This window comes from Salvelinus sp. IW2-2015, linkage group LG9, assembly GCF_002910315.2.
Source record: "Salvelinus sp. IW2-2015 linkage group LG9, ASM291031v2, whole genome shotgun sequence".
Classification (NCBI taxonomy): Eukaryota; Metazoa; Chordata; class Actinopteri; order Salmoniformes; family Salmonidae; genus Salvelinus; species Salvelinus sp. IW2-2015.
The window spans coordinates 7,441,672-7,460,632 of record NC_036849.1 but is presented as its reverse complement, the minus strand read 5'-3'; the positions used below and the strand labels follow the sequence as shown (position 1 = coordinate 7,460,632).

Sequence of the window (18,961 nt, the reverse complement as noted above, 5' to 3'; positions counted from 1 at the left end):
GAATTCTCTTCAATCATAATCACAGCCGTATATATTCCCCCCCCAAGCAGACACATCGATGGCCCTGAACGAACTTTATCTGACTTTTGTAAACTGGAAACCACACACCCTGAGGCTGCATTCATCGTAGCTGGGATTTTAACAAGGCTAATCTAAAAACAAAACTCCCTAAATTCTATCAGCATATCGATTGTGCTACCAGGGCTGGAAAAACCCTAGATCATTGTTATACTAATTTCCGCGACGCATATAAGGCCCTCCCCCGCCCCCCTTTCGGAAAAGCTGACACGACTCCATTTTGTTGATTCCAGCCTACCAAACAGAAACTCAAACAACAAGCTCCCGCGCTCAGGTCTGTTCAACGCTGGTCCGACCAATCTGAATCCACGCTTCAAGACTGCTTCGATCACGCGGATTGGAATATGTTCCGCATTGCGTCCAACAACAATATTGACGAATATGCTGATTCGGTGAGCGAGTTCATTAGGAAGTGCATTGACGATGTCGTACCCACAGCAACGATTAAAACATTCCCAAACCAGAAACCGTGATTGACGGCAGCATTCGCGTGAAACTGAAAGCGCGAACCACTGCTTTTAACCAGGGCAAGGTGACCGGAAGCATGACCGAATACAAACAGTGTAGCTATTCTCTCCGCAAGGCAATCAAACAGGCTAAGTCCCAGTACAGAGACAAAATCGAGTCGCAATTCAACAGCTCAGACACAAGAGGTATGTGGCAGGGTCTACAGTCAATCACGGATTACAAAAAGAAAAACCAGCCGTCGCGACCAGGGATGTCTTGCTCCCAGACAGGCTAAACAACTTTTTTGCCCGCTTTGAGGACAATACAGTGCCACTGACACGGCCCCCTACCAAAACCTGCGGGCTCTCCTTCACTGCAGCCGAGGTGAGTAAAACATTTAAACGTGTTAACCCTCGCAAGGCTGCAGGCCCAGACGGCATTCCCAGCCGCGTCCTCAGAGCATGCGCAGACCAGCTGGCTGGTGTGTTTACGGACATATTCAATCAATCCTTATCCCAGTCTGCTTTCCCACATGCTTCAAGAGGGCCACCATTGTTCCTGTTCCCAAGAAAGCTAAGGTAACTGAGCTAAACGACTACCGCCCCGTAGCACTCACTTCCGTCATCATGAAGTGCTTTGAGAGACTAGTCAAGGACCATATCACCTCCACCCTACCGGACACCCTAGACCCACTCCAATTGCTTACCGACCCAATAGGTCCACAGACGACGCAATCGCAACCACACTGCACACTGCCCTAACCCATCTGGACAAGAGGAAATTACCCATGTGAGATGCTGTTCATCGATTACAGCTCAGCATTTAACACCCATAGTACCCTCCAAACTCGTCATCAAGCTCGAGACCCTGGGTCTCGACCCCGCCCTGTGCAACTGGGTCCTGGACTTCCTGACGGGCCGCCCCAGGTGTGAGGGTAGGTAACAACATCTCCACCCCGCTGATCCTCAACACTGGGGCCCCACAAGGGTGCGTTCTGAGCCCTCTCCTGTACTCCCTGTTCACCCACGACTGCGTGGCCATGCACGCCTCCAACTCAATCATCAAGTTTGCGGATGACACTACAGTGGTAGGCTGATTACCAACAACGACGAGACGGCCTACAGGGAGGAGGTGAGGGCCCTCGGAGTGTGGTGTCAGGAAAATAACCTCACACTCAACGTCAACAAAACAAAGGAGATGATTGTGGACTTCAGGAAACAGCAGAGGGAGCACCCCCTATCCACATCGACGGGTCAGTAGTGGAGAAGGTGGAAAGTTTTAAGTTCCTCGGTGTTCACATCACGGACAAACTGAATTGGTCCACCCACACAGACAGCGTTGTGAAGAAGGCGCAGCAGCGCCTCTTCAACCTCAGGAGGCTGAAGAAATTCGGCTTGTCACCAAAAGCACTCACAAACTTCTACAGATGCACAATCGAGAGCATCCTGTCGGGCTTATCACCGCCTGGTACGGCAACTGCTCCGCCCACAACCGTAAGGCTCTCCAGAGGGTAGTGAGGTCTGCAGAACGCATCACCGGGGGCAAACTACCTGCCCTCCAGGACACCTACACCACCCGATGTCACAGGAAGCCATAAAGATCATCAAGGACAACAACCACCCAAGCCACTGCTGTTCACCCCGCTATCATCCAGAAGGCGAGGTCAGTACAGGTGCATCAAAGCAGGGACCGAGAGACTGAAAAACAGCTTCTATCTCAAGGCCATCAGACTGTTAAACAGCACCCACTAACATTTAGCGGCCGCTGCCAACATACTGACTCAACTCCAGCCACTTTAAAATGGGAATTGATGGAAATTATGTAAAAATGTACCACTAGCCACTTAAACAATGCCACTTAATATAATGTTTACATACCCTACATTACCCATTCTATGTATATACTGTACTCTATATCATCTACTGCATCTTGCCATCTTTATGTTAATACATGTACCACTAGCCACTTTTAAACTATGCCACTTTATGTTTACTAACCCTACAGTAACTCATCTCATATGTATATACCGTACTCTATACCATCTACGCACTATTTGCCGATGCCGTTCTGTACCACCACTCATTCATATATCTTTATGTACATATTCTTTATCCCTTTACACTTGTGTGTGTGTATAAGGTAGTAGTTGTGGAATTGTTAGGTTAGATTACTTGTTGGTTATTACTGCATTGTCGGAACTAGAAGCACAAGCATTTCGCTACACTCGCATTAACATCTGCTAACCATGTGTATGTGACTAATAAAATTTGATTTGATTTGATTTGATTTACTTATTTCACTGTACAGCCTTACCTATGGATTGTGGCTCATTGACATGGGGTATCAGTCTACTCAGTGACACCCAGAGTACATTAGCATAGTAGCTATTATGCAACTGAAACAACTGTGAATTGAGCCACATTTATTGTCAACCTATGTGTATTGAACACTATTCCCAAAGAAAAACAATACTGCGTGGATGTTTTGGAGTCTGATAACTCTGAGGAGGACATTGGGAAAAAATATATTATATTCATTGATCCCCAATCCTTAGGTAAAGCTGTACAGTGCAATATCAATGTCAATACACACAATAGCCTGACTGGGGAGGTGATTTCACACAGTCACAGTCCCGCGATAAGAGCTACAATGCTAATATTTGCGTAAACTCTTCACAGTTGTGTTCTGTGGGTGTCACCGAGTAGACTGATACCCCATTTCCTTGCTTCACATTCCAACCTTGTTTAACATTATCTAGTCTAAATATGGCATGATTCCACCAATTGTAACCTTCTGCATCACTTTCAAAGAGGTACTTTTATTTTGAAGGCAAACCGCAAATTCCACTATTGTGCCTAATCCTTATTATGACTAACTTCACAACACATAACCCGGTCCGGTCAGGCCTCATTAGCCAGATGAAGCTAGCTGGCTGCTTATAACGTTAGCTTTGGGCAACAGGGTTAAGTGGCTGGCTATCTATTTAATTTCATGAACTGAAGTTCAATTTCAATAGGCGAACAACAAGTGGCTACCTAGCTAATACTTACTCACAAGGATTCCTAAATCATTGCTAAGAATAATGAAAATGACTACTGTTTCTACTGGTCATTGTTTTCAGGCTGGTTGTATTGGTGCTAGCTAGGTGCCAAGCTAAAGCTAGCTACCCCAGAAGTTGCGGTCAAACAAATAATCCTTTACCACCAACTCGGTATTGTAAACACATCATTCGTGGCCGGTGTTTGGTTGTTTGCAGACTTTTTTGTACAGCTTTGACTGCTACTGATAGTAGTGGTGGCGCTTGGCTTGCACGTGCAAATTCAGAACACACAACATTCTATAATAGAACTGTGTTATTTGATGCGTCAAATTAAAAGCTTATTTAACGCGTCAAATAGTGTTATTTGACGTGTATCTTTTTTGAGACGCAAAAACCCAAACGGCGTTCCATAAAATGTCATGAAGCTAATAGCAGTGATGCTATTACTGTGCAACTCTGGTAGGGCAACATGTGTACCGGTGCTAGACCAGTTGGCGAAAGCCAACATCATCCACGACAGAGAATGGTTGATTGTCAAGGGCAATGAATTCCCTTATCTTGGCGTTAATGGATTTCTCCTTTGAGTTGTCTCGCTGAAATGTTCTTACTCTTTCAAATGACTGCTCGACTTATTGACTGCTCGATCCACAGAGCAGACATTGTGAGCTAGGTTAGGAATGCTGTGTTGCACGTGTAAGGCAACATTTTACTTGGCATCATTACGTTATATAGGTATGCACATCAGCTTTGACATCAGTTTTGCACATTGGCGTTAAACTAGACATCAGGCCGATACCGATGTTGTCATTTTTAGCTAATATCGTCCGATTCCGATATGTTCACCGATATATTGTGCATCCCTAATCATCATACATTTTTTCATTGTCTTTTGTTTGGAGTGCTCCATGTGAGCAATGAGCACGTGTCTGGTTTCTCTGTCCTGATAACATTGAGGGAATGCACCCGCCTGAGCAAGCATAGAAGTACCTGGCCTGCTGCGTGGAAATGTAGTTAAGTGTTTAACATCCATTGCGAATCATAATATATTAAAACTATTGTTCATCACAGTAAGCTATTTGAAAAATCTTTCCACCCAATACACCCCTCGATAATCATCAATCCTTGGTGTGAAAGAGCAATGGAAGTTATAGGCCTACTGCTGCATTGGCCTATAGGCTATAAGTTCCATGCGCTCATTTCTTTAGCCACCAATGGATCACAATGTATCAATGTGTCCATATGGCAGAGGCTGGTGATCTCGCATTAGTTGACTTTGACCTTTTCATCATTTTCATTCCTATTTTTATAATTAACCACATGACAATGATTTTAATAATCAAAAACGTTATTATTGAAATTAAACTGTTCCATGAAAATGTGCATATGAAAATTCAAAACTGGCACGCAAAACTAGAGAAATGGAAGGATAAATTGTACGTTTCCCCAAACTTGAAACTCACAATCCGCCTATGAAGTCTTTATAAAAAGAATTGCCTCCATGTTTCCATGGTGGGATTTGCCTATAGGCTACTTTGAAGCAAGGTAAGACATGCCTCATAATATGATAATAATATGAAATAAGACATTCAGGTTTCAAACAATTATGTTTTCAAAATGCATACTGCCTCCAGCTCACATTGTAAAGTGGTGAGTGACGCGCTGATAGCCTGTTGCCTGCATTTGAATGGTGAATGGGAGGTGCGCTTCAATTACAAGTTGATAAATAAAAATAGTAGATATTTTTAATTGTGCACTAAAACAGTTTTTAACCCACAATTGCATTTAGAATTTTTGCGCAATGAATGGGCTTATAAAATCACCTGTTTTACTCCAGCAGCAACCAGCTGAGGAGCTTCAGGAGAAATCTCTCCTCAAAATAGGCTCTGTATCCTGTGCGCGTGTGATAGTTGTGTTGGATAAATAAGATACATGATGACTAACGAAAATACACACAGGCCAATTTATACTGAACAAAAATTTAAACGCACATGTAAAGTGTTGGTCCCATGTTTCATAGGCTGAAATAAAAGATCCCCGAAATGTTCCATATGCACAAAAAGCTTCTTTCTCTCAAATTCTGTGTACAAATGTTTACATCCCTGTTAGTGAACATTTATCCTTTGCCTGACAGGTATGGCATATCAAGAAGCTGATTTTTGTAGTTTTTACCCCATTGTCTCACTAATTGCTAGACCTTGTCTCATCGCTGTAACTGAGACACGCATCCTCCGAAACATGACACGCCTAGCCGCCTACTTCTTAACACACTGCTTGCTTAACCCGGAAATCAGCCGCACCAATGTGTCAGAGGAAACACCATTCAACGGACTACTGTCATCAGCTTGCAGGCGCCCAGCCTGCCACAAGGAGTCGCTAGACCAATTGAGAAATTCACGAATTGTGGACAAATTCTTTGTTTTATTGAAGGCGTACGGCTTTCAATAAAACAAAGAATTGTTTTGTTTTATTGAAAGCATATGGCTTTCAATAAAACAAAGAATTGTTCAACAATTCGTAGATTTCTCAATTGCTCGTCGACTGACAACGGAACAGAGCTAGCAGTGCACAATGACACGTCATGTGACCCATTTTTTTTGCAGCTTTCCAGTTCTAGACTGCACGGAGAGGGAGGGGGAGAAGGCAAACTCCATCTAACTAGTTTCAATGTATGGAATCACTTGGGAAATGTTGGATTTTAGGTAAACTTCCTATTTAAGGGCTAAGTGTAGGCACTCCTTCCGAATGGTTAAGGTAAGGGTTAACGTTTGGGATAGGGTTAAAATATAATGGCCGGTTTTGAAGGCATTTCCTGAACTCCTAATGGATAGACGTCCAATTTCGAAGTCAATCTTGAACAATCTCCCTGAGTAAACAATGATGTCCTAGTACATTGCTATTATGCACCCTACTTTTTGCCACTAAAATAACAGTCTGGTCTGTGTTTGAGGGGTTCACATACTGAGGTAGGGATTCACACCATAACATATCTTATTTTGTATAGTCCTAAATGCATAGTACAACATTGTTTTGCTGCCCAAACTCAAGTTGACTAGGCTACATTATAGAAATCAGATACCATTTGTATTGTACACTTTCTTGACAGCCAAATAACGTTATGTGATGCAGTATTATAACAAGCATATTATACCCATATACCTATATTTTCTGTGGCATGCCTAAAATATGTCAAATAACGTTAGTTGACATGGAAGCTATAGCCAAACCCTAACATTGAGTTCGTGTCGCTATCGTGTTCTTAATCAAAGTTTTGCACACATTTCGAATCTAAAAACATTCGCCACGTGTACAAATATCATAAATGAATATGCTGCTTTCTCAGCCGCGAGTGTCAAGCAAAGATCCACCCCCTGGGTCAAGCTAGGTAGCTATCAAGCTAAAGTTAACAAGCAAAGCTAGCTAACTTAATTGGAAAATAGCTAATGTAGCTAACTAACCATGTAACTTTTCTTTTCACAAGACAGTATAGCGTTACATTGTTGAAGCACTTACCACAAAATCAGAAATGTGACCAGAGACCAGTTTATCTGTGCCAATAAAAACCTATTTAAGTATTTACGCAACTGATAGCACACCGCTACAGTGCTTACAGTGGTTTCTGTGGATTGAGGAAGTTTACATTCCAAGTGGAATTTTGTTATTGCGTAACTTTTGTCCACCAGGGAGCAGTCGATGATTAGCTAAACTAAATCATTCATAAACATCAATACACATACTTCTCCCACGAATGTTGAGAAAAGAGAAGGAACTGAATTAAATGTATGAATGTAAAGAAACACACGGTAGGGGGGCGCTTCTGTTATAGATTAGGGCAGTTTGCAGGTGGAAATGTAGCCAGAATTGATGACAAGTTAACTGCTGAACTTAAAAATATATATATATTTTACCTTTATTTAACTAGGCAAGTCAGTTAAGAACAAATTCTTATTTTCAATGACAGCCTAGGAACAACTTAGTTTGTTTACCAGTGTATTACCGATTAAATCTCTTAATTTTGAAATGAGGTTAAACATTGAAGACTATAGTATTTTAAAATGAGTATGACTAGTGTATAAAATCTTCCTGTAGATGTTTATGATGAGTTGTGCACTTCCACCCCTCCCGCTACGATTACACTCCACCACAGTAGGTGGCAGTATTTTTGCATGTTCAGTGCGGCTGCTGTTGTACGTAAAGGCATTTTCTTGTTGGTTGGTGAATGACTGAGATGTGCTGAAACACATCAGACGGAGTTGTTATAAAGGAGTTTTTTAAGTTTTCAACACAATGAGTTCAATAGGAACTGGGGTAAGTTTGATAGCTAAGATACTGCTCGTTATACAGTTGTATGCTAACAAACGAAAGATTTGGTAACTTGTTAGCACCGGCTCATTCTTGGACAAGTTAGCAACAAAGTTAGCCAACTTGCTAATGTTAGCTAACTGTGGCTGCTCTGGTAGTTTTAGGTTTTACAGTAGTAGATAACTAATAACACATTAAAATACGTCATTCGTTTAAGATCTAACAGTATGTAGAGTGAAACACATTTTACATTGGTTACTGCTACCTACCTAAGTAACGTTAGTTATTTCCCTACAGAACTAGCAAGCTAACTAGTTGTCATGCCTGCTGACTCACTTGTACTGCAGCTAACGTTAGCTAGCTAAATTAGCAATGCTGGCTGATCTAAATCGAAATTGAAACAAATTCAACCGAATGGTGTTGGGTATTGGTTGCTCTCCTATCGCTAAACAAAGGTTTTATTTCACCACTGGGTAAAAGGAATTTCACGTGATATTTACAAGTTTTAAAAATCTTTTTAAATAGCTAGAATGACGCGCTGGCACCTGTAATGTAAAAATGGGATTACTCAAATTGTAATGTCACATGCACAAGTACAGTAAAATGTCTTAATTGCAAACTCAAAACCCAACAATGCAATAATCAATAACAATATATTACTAGAAAAAAAGCACACGAGGAATATTAAATATGAGGTAAGCATACTATATACAGGAAATATTTAAAAAGTCAGTTCCAGTACCATATTTACATGTGCCGGGATACTGGCGTGATGGAGGTAGAAATGTATAGGGATAAGGTGACAAGGCAACAGGATATAAGATCGAGTAGTAGCATCTTGTAGGTGTAACCGATGTGAAATGGCTAGCTAGTTAGCGGTGGTGCGCGCCCTGTCGATGTGGATGGGGGTGTGCTCGACCCCCCCCGTTTCCTGTAGTCCATGATCAGCTCCTTGGTCTTGCTGACATTGAGGGAGAGGTTGTTGCTTCGGAACCACACTGCCGGGTCAGACCTCCTCCCTGTAGGCTGACTCATCGTCGCCGGTGATCAGGCCTACCACCATCATGTCGTCAGCTTGATGTTGGTGTTGGAGTCGTGCGTGGCCACACAGTCGTGGGTTAACAATTCAGGCCTATCATGAAGCTACTTCCATGGTTTTTGCTAGGTAATATTTTGAAAATTGACACCCTTGAGTTTGGTTAGATTGATGTAAAGGTATAAAGTCTGACAGTTCCTGTCAATGACAAGTGTAGCTATGTTATCTCAACAGCGGTGGCCTTCAAAATATAACATCTAAAACTCTTTCCCTTTCTAGTATGACTTGTCTGCCTCCACCTTTTCACCTGATGGAAGGGTATTCCAGGTGGAATATGCAATGAAGGCAGTAGAAAACAGCAGGTATATTATCCTTCCCTGTTTGAGTGTTTTCAATGCAGTACCCACATGATGGAAAATAACCCAAGTGTCTCAATTTGTTGGTTCTTGTTCTTTCTCCTTACAGCACAGCAATTGGGATCCGATGCAAGGATGGGGTTGTGTTCGGTGTTGAGAAATTGATTCTCTCCAAACTTTATGAACAAGGCTCAAACAAGCGCATCTTCAATGTTGACCGTCACGTAGGAATGGTATGTATTCATCCAGACCACATCCATAGTGTAATTACGGGTAGAGTGTTTACCAACAAAACTGACTAACCAAAAAACAGATGGGTTGTCTTATAATCATAGGATTATTGACAACATGTAAGCTATATTTCTGAGCTTGTCTGCAAATCTTTATTGAAAACATAAAAAGTTTTACTTAATGCACTTGTTTTGTTACAGTTATTGGTTGGCTAGCTGGCTAACCCTAGCTACATTAGCATAGACGTGACAAGCAACTAAACACTTCAAAACAAGAGATGGTATCAATAACAAAATACAGCTAGCTGAAACAAGCCTTCTACAATTAACCACACACCAGCTTCTAGTCAATGTTGCTAGCTATCTGACTGATCAGAGTGACAACACACAGACTTTTACCTCTGGGTTGCTCTTGCATTTGTCATGACGTTGTCAACCCCATATATTCATCTCGAAAGATCTTGGGGGGGGACTGAACTCTGCTGCTGGATTTGGGTATTGGGGATGTGGTTGGGTGTGTTATGTTTGTCCCTCTTGAGTCATGGTAAAAACATTTCACTCTCAAAATAGTCAGACTGAATCTAAGATAAATCAAGAAATCTGTAATAAATTGAAGTTTTTGTCAGAGGTCTACATGCTGACCAGACCGGACACGTCGCGTGCGTCGCAAAATAAATTTAGAAATCCATGTTATTCAATTATTGCACCCACACTGCTCGCGCGCGCCAACAAGCGTCTGCGACGCCATGGGCTAAAATAGAAGTCGTTCCTATTTCTGACGCAGATTGCGCTGAAAGTCCTGCCTCTCCCATCTCCTCATTGGTTTATAGAAGCAGGTACCCACGTGCCATCTCCTCATTGATTATACCCACGTGGGCGATAGAAAGACTGTTTTGCCGGTAGTCGTGGTAATACAATGAAAGTTTAGATGCGATCACCATATAAATTAAACGATGAAAAAGCATGGAAGGAGGAGAGATGACTAGAAACGATTCGGTTGGCCGTTTTATGTGTGGATTGATTGTCGGAGTAGAGGTCCTTGTGCATTTCAGGTAAAATAACAACTCAATGTTTATATCCCAGGACATATTAGCTAGCAACAGCAAGCTAGCTAAATAGGACAAATTAACGTTAGCTAGCAAGTGCAAGCTAACTGGCTAAATTGCCATACATGTTTAATGCTTTTCGACCTGTCCCCAAATTAATGTTGTTTGTTTTGATATTATAACCTGCGTGTCGTGATCGTGTTTGGTGTGGGGGGGCAAAATACATTTATGCACGATAGCGCACGCGCGCAGCCGGTTTGGGTTCCGTGTAGTTGTGCAATTTTACATCTAGCTAAAATTATTTGGTGCAGTATCTCTCTAGTTAAATGTGCATGAAAACTACCTAGTACTGCAATCCTGACACTATCGACACGGCTGCTGCTTCCCTCAGGACTTATTTCTGACAACATTTCTACAACTTCAGAAAGCTGTCAAACTAGCTACACACTGTTTATCATTTCCCAAAATCACAAGCTAGTTTAATCGGTTTGTCAATGAAGCTAGCTAGTAGCACATTGAGCAGGCAGGCCACGTTAACTAAATCTGCTTATCAAGTCACTGGCGAGTGGCATAGTGCTTCGGTGCCATTTGGAGGTTTGTGTGTGGCAGTCTGTGATGGAGCAGTGACTGTCTGAGGAACGGGCTATCTTACGGTCATGATATGGGCTGGATAGAATCAGTCTGTCTTCAGAACTTGTAATAATTGCTTATTTGCCTTGCAAAATAATAGAACAATATTATTTCTATAATAAAGCTGTGATTGAGAGTTTCATTGTTGTTATTTTTGAAAGCCACAACTTTAGGAGAAAATCTTTGTAGGCTATAATATTTGGGAAATAACGCTGTAGATCTTCATTACCAGTTCATCTCATAGAAAGGGCGAATAAAGGCAGGTTCAAATGTTAATTCGTTAAAATGAGACTCAGCGATTATACAACGTTGCCACGAGCACCACAGATATTGCAGATAAGCGCGATGCACTCTATCTGGTATGGCCAAGAATGTGTTTCATGCTGCTGCCATATGAGTGCTGCTGGACCATAATAATGGAGAAGTTTAACATCAAGCCTAACACTCTTAGTTGTTGTGGAAGTCGTCCCGACTCTGCTGTTTACCTTGTGCATTGCTGAATCTGCCTTTAACTTTCTTACCCATAGGCAGTGGCTGGACTACTGGCTGATGCTCGATCCCTGTCTGAGGTGGCCAGAGAGGAGGCCTCCAACTTCAGATCCAACTATGGACACAACATCCCACTGAAGGTAAAAATGATTGATTCTGTTGCTATTCATCGGTGTTTCCCTCAAACTCCTCCTCGGTTACCCTGTCAGTTCCACATATTTGATATATTCCATTACAGGACTACCACGCCTGATTCAACTGGTTAACTGTGACTATACTAACCTATTTTGGCGACATATTCTGAATTGCTTTGTCCCTAAATCCTATGGACAGTCATATTCCTTGAGTTGCATATAATCTCTCTTTACAGTATCTCTCTGAGAGAGTGGCCATGTACGTTCATGCCTACACGTTATACAGTGCCGTGCGGCCGTTTGGATGCAGCTTCATCTTGGGCTCTTACGATCAAGATGATGGTCCTCAGCTGTACATGGTTGATCCCTCTGGAATCTCATTTGTGAGTTAGGTTTTGGGTGTTTATCACTAAACTAACTCTGTTGTCTAATTTCATTAACTTACTGTTGTCACACTACACTCTTAGGGCCGGTTTCCCGACTCAAGATTAAGACTAGTCTAGGAGTAAGAGGCATTCTCAATGGAGATTTTACAATGAGCATGTGGTTTACTCCTTGACTAGGTTTAATCTGGGTCTGGGAAAATTGCCATTTAAAGGCCCCAGTGCAGTCAAAAATGTATATATAAAACACAGGAAAATCACATTTCCACACAGGTTAGAATAATATTGTGGAAATTATAATGCCCTTTTAGTGTAAGAGCGGTTTGAAAAGACTGCCTGAACTTTCAGCCCGTTTGTGTTATTGAGTTTTGGCCTACCATGGTGACATCACCATGCGGTAAATTAGTGAATAGACCAATAATACCTTTCTACCAATAAGTTAATATTCCGTTTTTCCCTCCCCAGACAGGCCCAGCAAAATTCTTGCTTGAGAAATTTTATTTTTTACCATTTTAATTGAAAGTACTTCATTGTTACCCAGAAATTATTTAAATAGTAAGATTAAAAAGACAGCTGATTTGGACCTTTTAAGGTGTTTGGAACTATGCAATCTATTCTCAGAAGGGAATGTTTATTTTACCATCTCTATATGTCATCATGCAGCCTCAAAGTGATGTGAAATGTGTAACGTTGTTGTGAAAATGTTCAAGGTGGCCACTGAAATGTTTGTTTTATTAAGGGTTACTGGGGATGTGCTATTGGAAAAGCCAAGCAAGCCGCCAAGACAGAAATTGAAAAGCTTCAGGTAAGAATATTAATTTAGCCAAGTTGTCCAATTTCTTAAAACATGGGAATATCTTCATTGTTTATCTTTGTATGTCATTGCCATCAACAGATGAAAGACATGACCTGCAGGGAGTTGGTAAAAGAGGTGGCCAAAATGTAAGTGTTTTTTATTTTATTAAAGGAATACACCTACTGTTGCTCATTCTCATCAATAGCCTTCAATCAAGGCACTGAGTATTACTCATATGTACTGTTTTACTTTTGGTTTTGTAGAATCTACATTGTACACGATGAAGTGAAAGACAAAGCGTTCGAGTTGGAACTCAGCTGGGTTGGAGAAGGTAATGCAGCTTTCTCTTATATACACTGAGTGTACAAAACAGACACCTGCTCTTTCCATGACAGACTGTCCAGGTGAAAGCTATGATCCCTTATTGATGTCACTTGTTAAATCCACTTCAATCAGTGTAGATGAAGGGGAGGAGACAGGTTAAAGAAGGATTTTTTAAAGCCTTGAGACAATTGAGACCAGGATTGTGTATGTGTGCCATTCAGATGGTAAATGGGAAAGACGGATGATTTATGTGCCTTTGAACGGGTTATGGTAGAAGAGACTGAAGGCAGGCTTCATCAGCTTGTCACACACCACTTTGCATTTTCAAAACATATACTTAATTGTTTGAAACCTGAACGTTTTACTACGTATTATGAGGCATGTCTTACCTGGCTTGAAAGTAGCCAAAATCAGACCATATCTGTGGATGCAATTATTTTATATAAACTTTCTTTCATTGTCCAGTAACCAAAGGCACACTTTTAGTCATATTAGCAACCCATGCTAGTAGTTGCATATTCAATCACCCCTCTTTCTAAATTTCTAACAGATGTTTTCATCTGTCACATGAAACCGACGGCATGTGCAGTGAGCTTTTGATAACTGTGGTTTCCTGCTAATTGCATTATGGAATGAACATTTGCGCATTGCTGCACTTATAATGTGAAGAAATAATGGTTCATCAACATTAAGCTAAACGTTCTGATCTGTTGCGTCACTCATTCCTTTTTCCCCTCTATTTTCTTTTATGTAGCCTATTGGTTGTGTGAATTTGGGACCTATCGTCCCACAACTGTCCCAGAGTCTGTTTTGGAATAGGCTATTTCTTTCTCAACAAGCTGACCAATAGAATAGGTCAACTTTTCTACTATGGGGGATAGCAGATTGAGATAGGCTAGTGATTTTGCTGTTGGTTACTGGTCTTGTTGGCTGAGGAAAAGTAAATGTGGACAGGTATTCTAACATCTTCAAAGTGCGTGTCAGAATTCGGTAAGACGGACCGCACATTGTTGCATCCTCGACTTGCATGTTCTGTTAATATGAATTACCATAATCGAAATGTCATTCTGAGCACCGTGGGTGGATGCCCTAATCAGGTTATGCACCCAATCCAAAAGGGTCTGGTAAATTTCTCAAATGTCCGCTAAATTAAAATGCTGCCGGTCAAATGTTCGGCGCCTCATTTTTTAACGGAAACCCTGGCGTGAGCAGTGTTCCACTCAAATCTGAAAGTTAACCCAGCTCATAACTAAGTGATGTATTGCATGCATGTGCAGTAATGGGTTAGGATTCTGTCGGACGCTTCATCATCACCGGTTTTGACCAGCTACGTGACGGCCCCCGCCCGATCCAGTCAAATCAATGTTATGCATAACTTATGACCTTCATTTCCCTTCACCAGTGACAAATGGAAAGCACGAGCTGGTTCCTAAAGACATCAGGGTGGAGGCAGAGAAGTATGCTAAGGTATGTACCACGACCACCAGTTTGTTGCATGGCATTTCTGTGACCTGGGTTCAAAACAACAGTACCTTCAAAGTATTTTTCCCACATTGTGGTTACAAAACTGAATTTAAAATGGAATAAATTGAGATTGTGCCATTGGCCTACACACAATACCCCATAATGAGTCAATAAGTATTCAACACCTTTGTTATGACAAGCCTAAATAAATTGAGTCAAAATGTGTTTAACTCACATGATAAGTTGCATGGACTCACTCTGTGTGCAATAATGGTGTTTAACATAGTTTTTTTTATGACTGCCTCATCTCTGTACTGTACACATTCAATTATCTGTAAGGTTGAGCCCTGAATTTCAAAAACAGATTCGACCAAAAAGACCAGGGAGTTTTTCCAATGCCTTGCAAACAAGGGTAGATGGGTAAAAAAAAAAGCAGACATTGAATATAACCCTTTGAGCATGGTGAAGTTATTGATTATACTTTGGATGGTGTATCAATACACCCAATCACTAGAACGATACAGGCGTCCTTCGCTAACTCAGTAGCCGGAGAGGAAGGAAACTGCTCAGGGATTTCAACATGATGCCAATGGTGACTTTAAAACAGTTAGTTTATTGGCTGTGGTAGAACTGAGGATGGATCAACAACATTGTAATTACTCCACAATACTACGCTAATTAACAGAGCAAAGAAATTAACTTCATGTCCTGAATAGAATGCATTATGTTTGGGGGGAAATCCAGCAGTGATCAACAACCAACTTAAGAGTTTGAATTTTAAAAGGAATAATCTGCAATATTGTACAAACCAGGTGTGCAAAGCTCTTAGAGACTTACCCAGAAAGAATCACTTTCTGAAGGCACTGTATGTCTATGGATCGAACTTGGGTTTCCTTTGCGCCACAAGACTGTTAGCCTTCTGAGCTAAAATCCTAGGTTTTAGCCCAGGGAGCTAACTAGTCTTCAGGTCCCAGGCAAGGTTACTCATCACACGAGCGTGGTTCACTAAACCACCATTATACAGTATCTGTTAGTGTTGCACGGCGTACTGAAACTATAACATGAAAAACGGTTGGGTATTAGAATTTGTCACTTTCGCTTCTATCAAATGTCTCATGTTTGAAAATGAGCTAAATGTGTTATTAAACTTATTAGAAAATATGATAAATTTGGCCAAACGATTACAAGACATTAACAGAATGCATCAGTGTTTGTATTCCCTGCAGCTTTCTGAAGAAGCACCGGCATGGGAATGCCTGTCTGGGTGTGCATATGTCGACCACTTTGTGTATCTGTTAGCAGGGTTGGGTAGGTTACTTTCTAGATGTAGTCAGTTAGTCACCTGTACAAAATTGTAATCAGTAACATAACTTGGATTACCCAAACTCTGAATGTAATCTGCTTACTTTCCCCTTAAGATGCATTCGACCAAGACAAAAACGAATTACCAATTGAATGACATCTATTGCAGGATAAATAAATGCTAGTTTACATACTTTTTCACAGCACTGTATTTGCCCCCTTTCTAATCTTCTCCACTTTTGAATATTTTTGATACTGGATGTTATCAGATCTTCAACCAAAACCTAATATTAGATAAAGATAACCTGAGAGAACAGATAACAACAATGACATACTTATTTCATAAACAAAGTTAAGCAACATCCAATGCCCGTGTGGAAAATGAATTTCCCCCTTACACTTAACTGGTTGTCACTTTTAGCTGCAATGACTCCAACCAAACGCGTCCTGTAGTAGTTGTTGATCAGTGTCTCACGTTGCAGTAGAGGTATTTTGGCCCACTTTTCCATGCAGAACTGCTTTAACTTAGAGACATTTGTGGGTTTTCAAGCATGAACTGCCCCTTTCAAGTCCTGCCACATCTCAATTGGGATTAGGTTTGGACTTTGACTAGGCCATTCCAAAACTTTAAAATTGTTTCTTTTTAGCCATTTTCATGTAGACTTGATTGTGTGTTGGATCATTGTCTTGCTGCATGACCCAGCTGTGCTTCAGCTCAGACGGATGGCCTGTCATTCTCCTGTAGAATTCTGATACAGACCACCACCATGCTTGACCTTTGGTATAAGGTTCTTACTGTGGAATGTAGTTTGGTTTTCGCCAGGCATACTGGGACCCATGTTGTCCAAAAAGTTATACTTTTGACTCATCTGTCCATAGAACATTCTTCCAAGAGTCTTGATGATCATCCAGGTGCTTAAACTCTAAACCTGTTTTCACTTTGTCATTATGGCATACTGTGTGTGAATTGATGAGGGGGGAAATTATTTAATTAATTTTAGAATAAGACTAACGTAACAAAGTGGAAAAAGTAAAGTGGTCTGAATACTTTACGAATGCACTGTAAGTACAAAGTAGCCTATGCCTACTGGGCAGAATCATGTTTTTTTACATCCATTTTGTGGGCATTTATTTTGCAAACTCCTTCACGTGCTACAGAAACACTGCTAAACAAAGTGGTAGGTGCACTTTATTTAGCAGGCTAACTACACTCAAATCATGTATTTTTCCCCCAGACCTCAAAGTGATCTCCAGATGTGGTTTAAGCATTGTTGTGGACGTAGAAAAAGAAAAAAAATACAAAATTGTTTGTTCTATTAAAATACTTGTTTTTCTCTTGTGCAAAAAATTGCTTTTTTGGGGGGGGGGGTGTTATTGAGTATCGTGATACTAAATCTGGTATCGAAGTCATTTCTGCTATCGTGATAACATTAGTCTGTCTTTCTGGTGTCTGATTCACAATGCTTCTTGCTTCCACCATAGGATTCTTTGGAGGAGGAGGATGACTCTGAAGAAGACAACATGTAAACTCAATTCTGCGGGTTCTTCACTCGTCACACACACCTACTGACAGGACAGCTATACAAGAAAGACAGAAATTATTTTGTATGTTTTGTAGTTAATGGACCATTCATGTCATTTCTTTCCCATTTGGTTTGATGGATTACACAGCTTTGAAATAAAAGTGGATGAGCACTGTTTATACTAAAAGCATCTTTGTTTTACTTATTTAAAAAAAAAAAAAAAAAGGTCAATCAACAAGGGTTTGCCTTAGTCATGTTATTTTTTGCCAATGTATATGTATTTAGTCCTTGAGGTATTATTTACAAGACTATCACTACTTGATCCTTCTACTGGTGGTGCCAGTTGTGTAAGAACATAAAGACTATTTCAGTGCACAGTGTGATGTTTGAACTATGACATGAGTTCAGTGACTCCAGAAGGGCAGTAGTCTCCACATTGACCTTACCATAGACCGCCACCTCTGGCTACCATGCCTCTCCATTCCATCCTTGTTGTTCCGTCCCTGCTTGGATACACTTGAGACTAAATGCAGAAGACCTGACGATAATACAGTGTCTTGAATCTGATTTAGCTCATCTCATCTGTACATTTGATGAAGAACACATGCAATGCTGTCTCTGACAAATTCATGCTATGGCATTAGGTAAGTAGTAAACAAGATTTGACAGCAATCACTTCACTAGCTTTTCTGATCAGTGCTATCCGGGATCGTTGGGACGTCCATACCATAACCATAACGAAAGACAATACAGTATGTTTAGAAACTCTGTGCCATAAGTCTAACCAGTTAAAATGTCAACTTCAATGTGGTAGGGACTTCCCAAAAAAGCCAGATACCGAGGACCGCTTTTACCTGCACATGTTTCCGGTTACGTAAACCAACTTGCCCGCTGACGTCCTACAAACATGTACACCGCGCCATTGCCCTCCACCACAAACAAATCGATCTTGTGTATTTAACTCGTATCGCATTCTATCCCCAGCACACTACTACATAGCTAGTAACTCCTTATTTCAAATACGAGTCACGGCCAGAACCATCCAACGAGTGTGTAGAAATGGCACGTGTTTTCACAAACAGTCCATTTCCATCCTTAGGAGTGACAAGGAAGCTTCCAGCCAGTGTCGAAAATAGGCGGTCCATTGTAAAATATGTCTAACCAGTGAAAGGCTTGGATTTAGATAAGTAAAGCCAATCATATTTCCATAGTGGGGTGTTCTGGAGGATAAAAAAGCCAAGTATATGAGGACCAATGGCAACTTTTCCCTCAAAGAGCCGATTTCATCTCTACCAACCAGCAATAGAGATTAGTTATGTCCTATAGCGTTTGAAGCATGTGTTGACCAATCACATTTCTGCGATTTGACCACCACTGTCATGGC

The 18,961-nt window shown here is 41.0% G+C and overlaps 2 protein-coding genes and 1 long non-coding RNA gene across 5 annotated transcripts in view; 1 reads left to right on the top strand and 2 right to left on the bottom strand.

The window, feature by feature from the left end:
- mipol1 (mirror-image polydactyly 1) overlaps nt 1-7,209 on the bottom strand; it is a 73,946-nt gene extending 66,737 nt beyond the window's left edge. For 2 of the 3 annotated variants that reach the window (XM_023994107.2, XM_023994109.2), the window contains exon 1: nt 7,076-7,208. The gene's annotated coding sequence lies outside the window, so the exon portion shown is untranslated. Of the gene's footprint in view, nt 1-7,075 lie in introns of all 3 variants that reach the window. The other variant, XM_023994108.2, reaches the window with a different exon arrangement.
- A 455-nt stretch (nt 7,210-7,664) lies between these two features.
- psma3 (proteasome 20S subunit alpha 3) lies at nt 7,665-17,764 on the top strand. The gene is made up of 10 exons (XM_023994106.2): nt 7,665-7,870; nt 9,180-9,262; nt 9,366-9,489; nt 11,690-11,791; nt 12,022-12,168; nt 12,908-12,973; nt 13,064-13,110; nt 13,228-13,295; nt 14,691-14,755; nt 17,537-17,764. The coding sequence occupies exons 1-10, from the start codon at nt 7,850-7,852 to the stop codon at nt 17,579-17,581; spliced, it is 768 nt and encodes a 255-aa protein (XP_023849874.1). The 5' UTR covers nt 7,665-7,849; the 3' UTR covers nt 17,582-17,764.
- Nucleotides 17,765-17,789: 25 nt separating this feature from the next.
- On the bottom strand, nt 17,790-18,954 carry LOC111968498 (uncharacterized). Its single transcript, XR_002877894.2, has 2 exons — nt 18,432-18,954; nt 17,790-18,100 (listed from the first exon to the last, which is right to left on the bottom strand). It is a non-coding gene; the product is annotated as an uncharacterized lncRNA (long non-coding RNA).
- Nucleotides 18,955-18,961: the final 7 nt, after the last annotated feature.

Excerpts from the sequence above, each read along its gene's own strand:
- psma3 (XM_023994106.2), top strand. The coding sequence starts at position 7,850 with ATGAGTTCAATAGGAACTGGG. Across the intron at positions 12,169-12,907 it reads ATCCCTCTGGAATCTCATTT|GGTTACTGGGGATGTGCTAT; the intron begins GTGAGTTAGGTT and ends TGTTTTATTAAG. Across the intron at positions 13,111-13,227 it reads GTAAAAGAGGTGGCCAAAAT|AATCTACATTGTACACGATG; the intron begins GTAAGTGTTTTT and ends TTGGTTTTGTAG.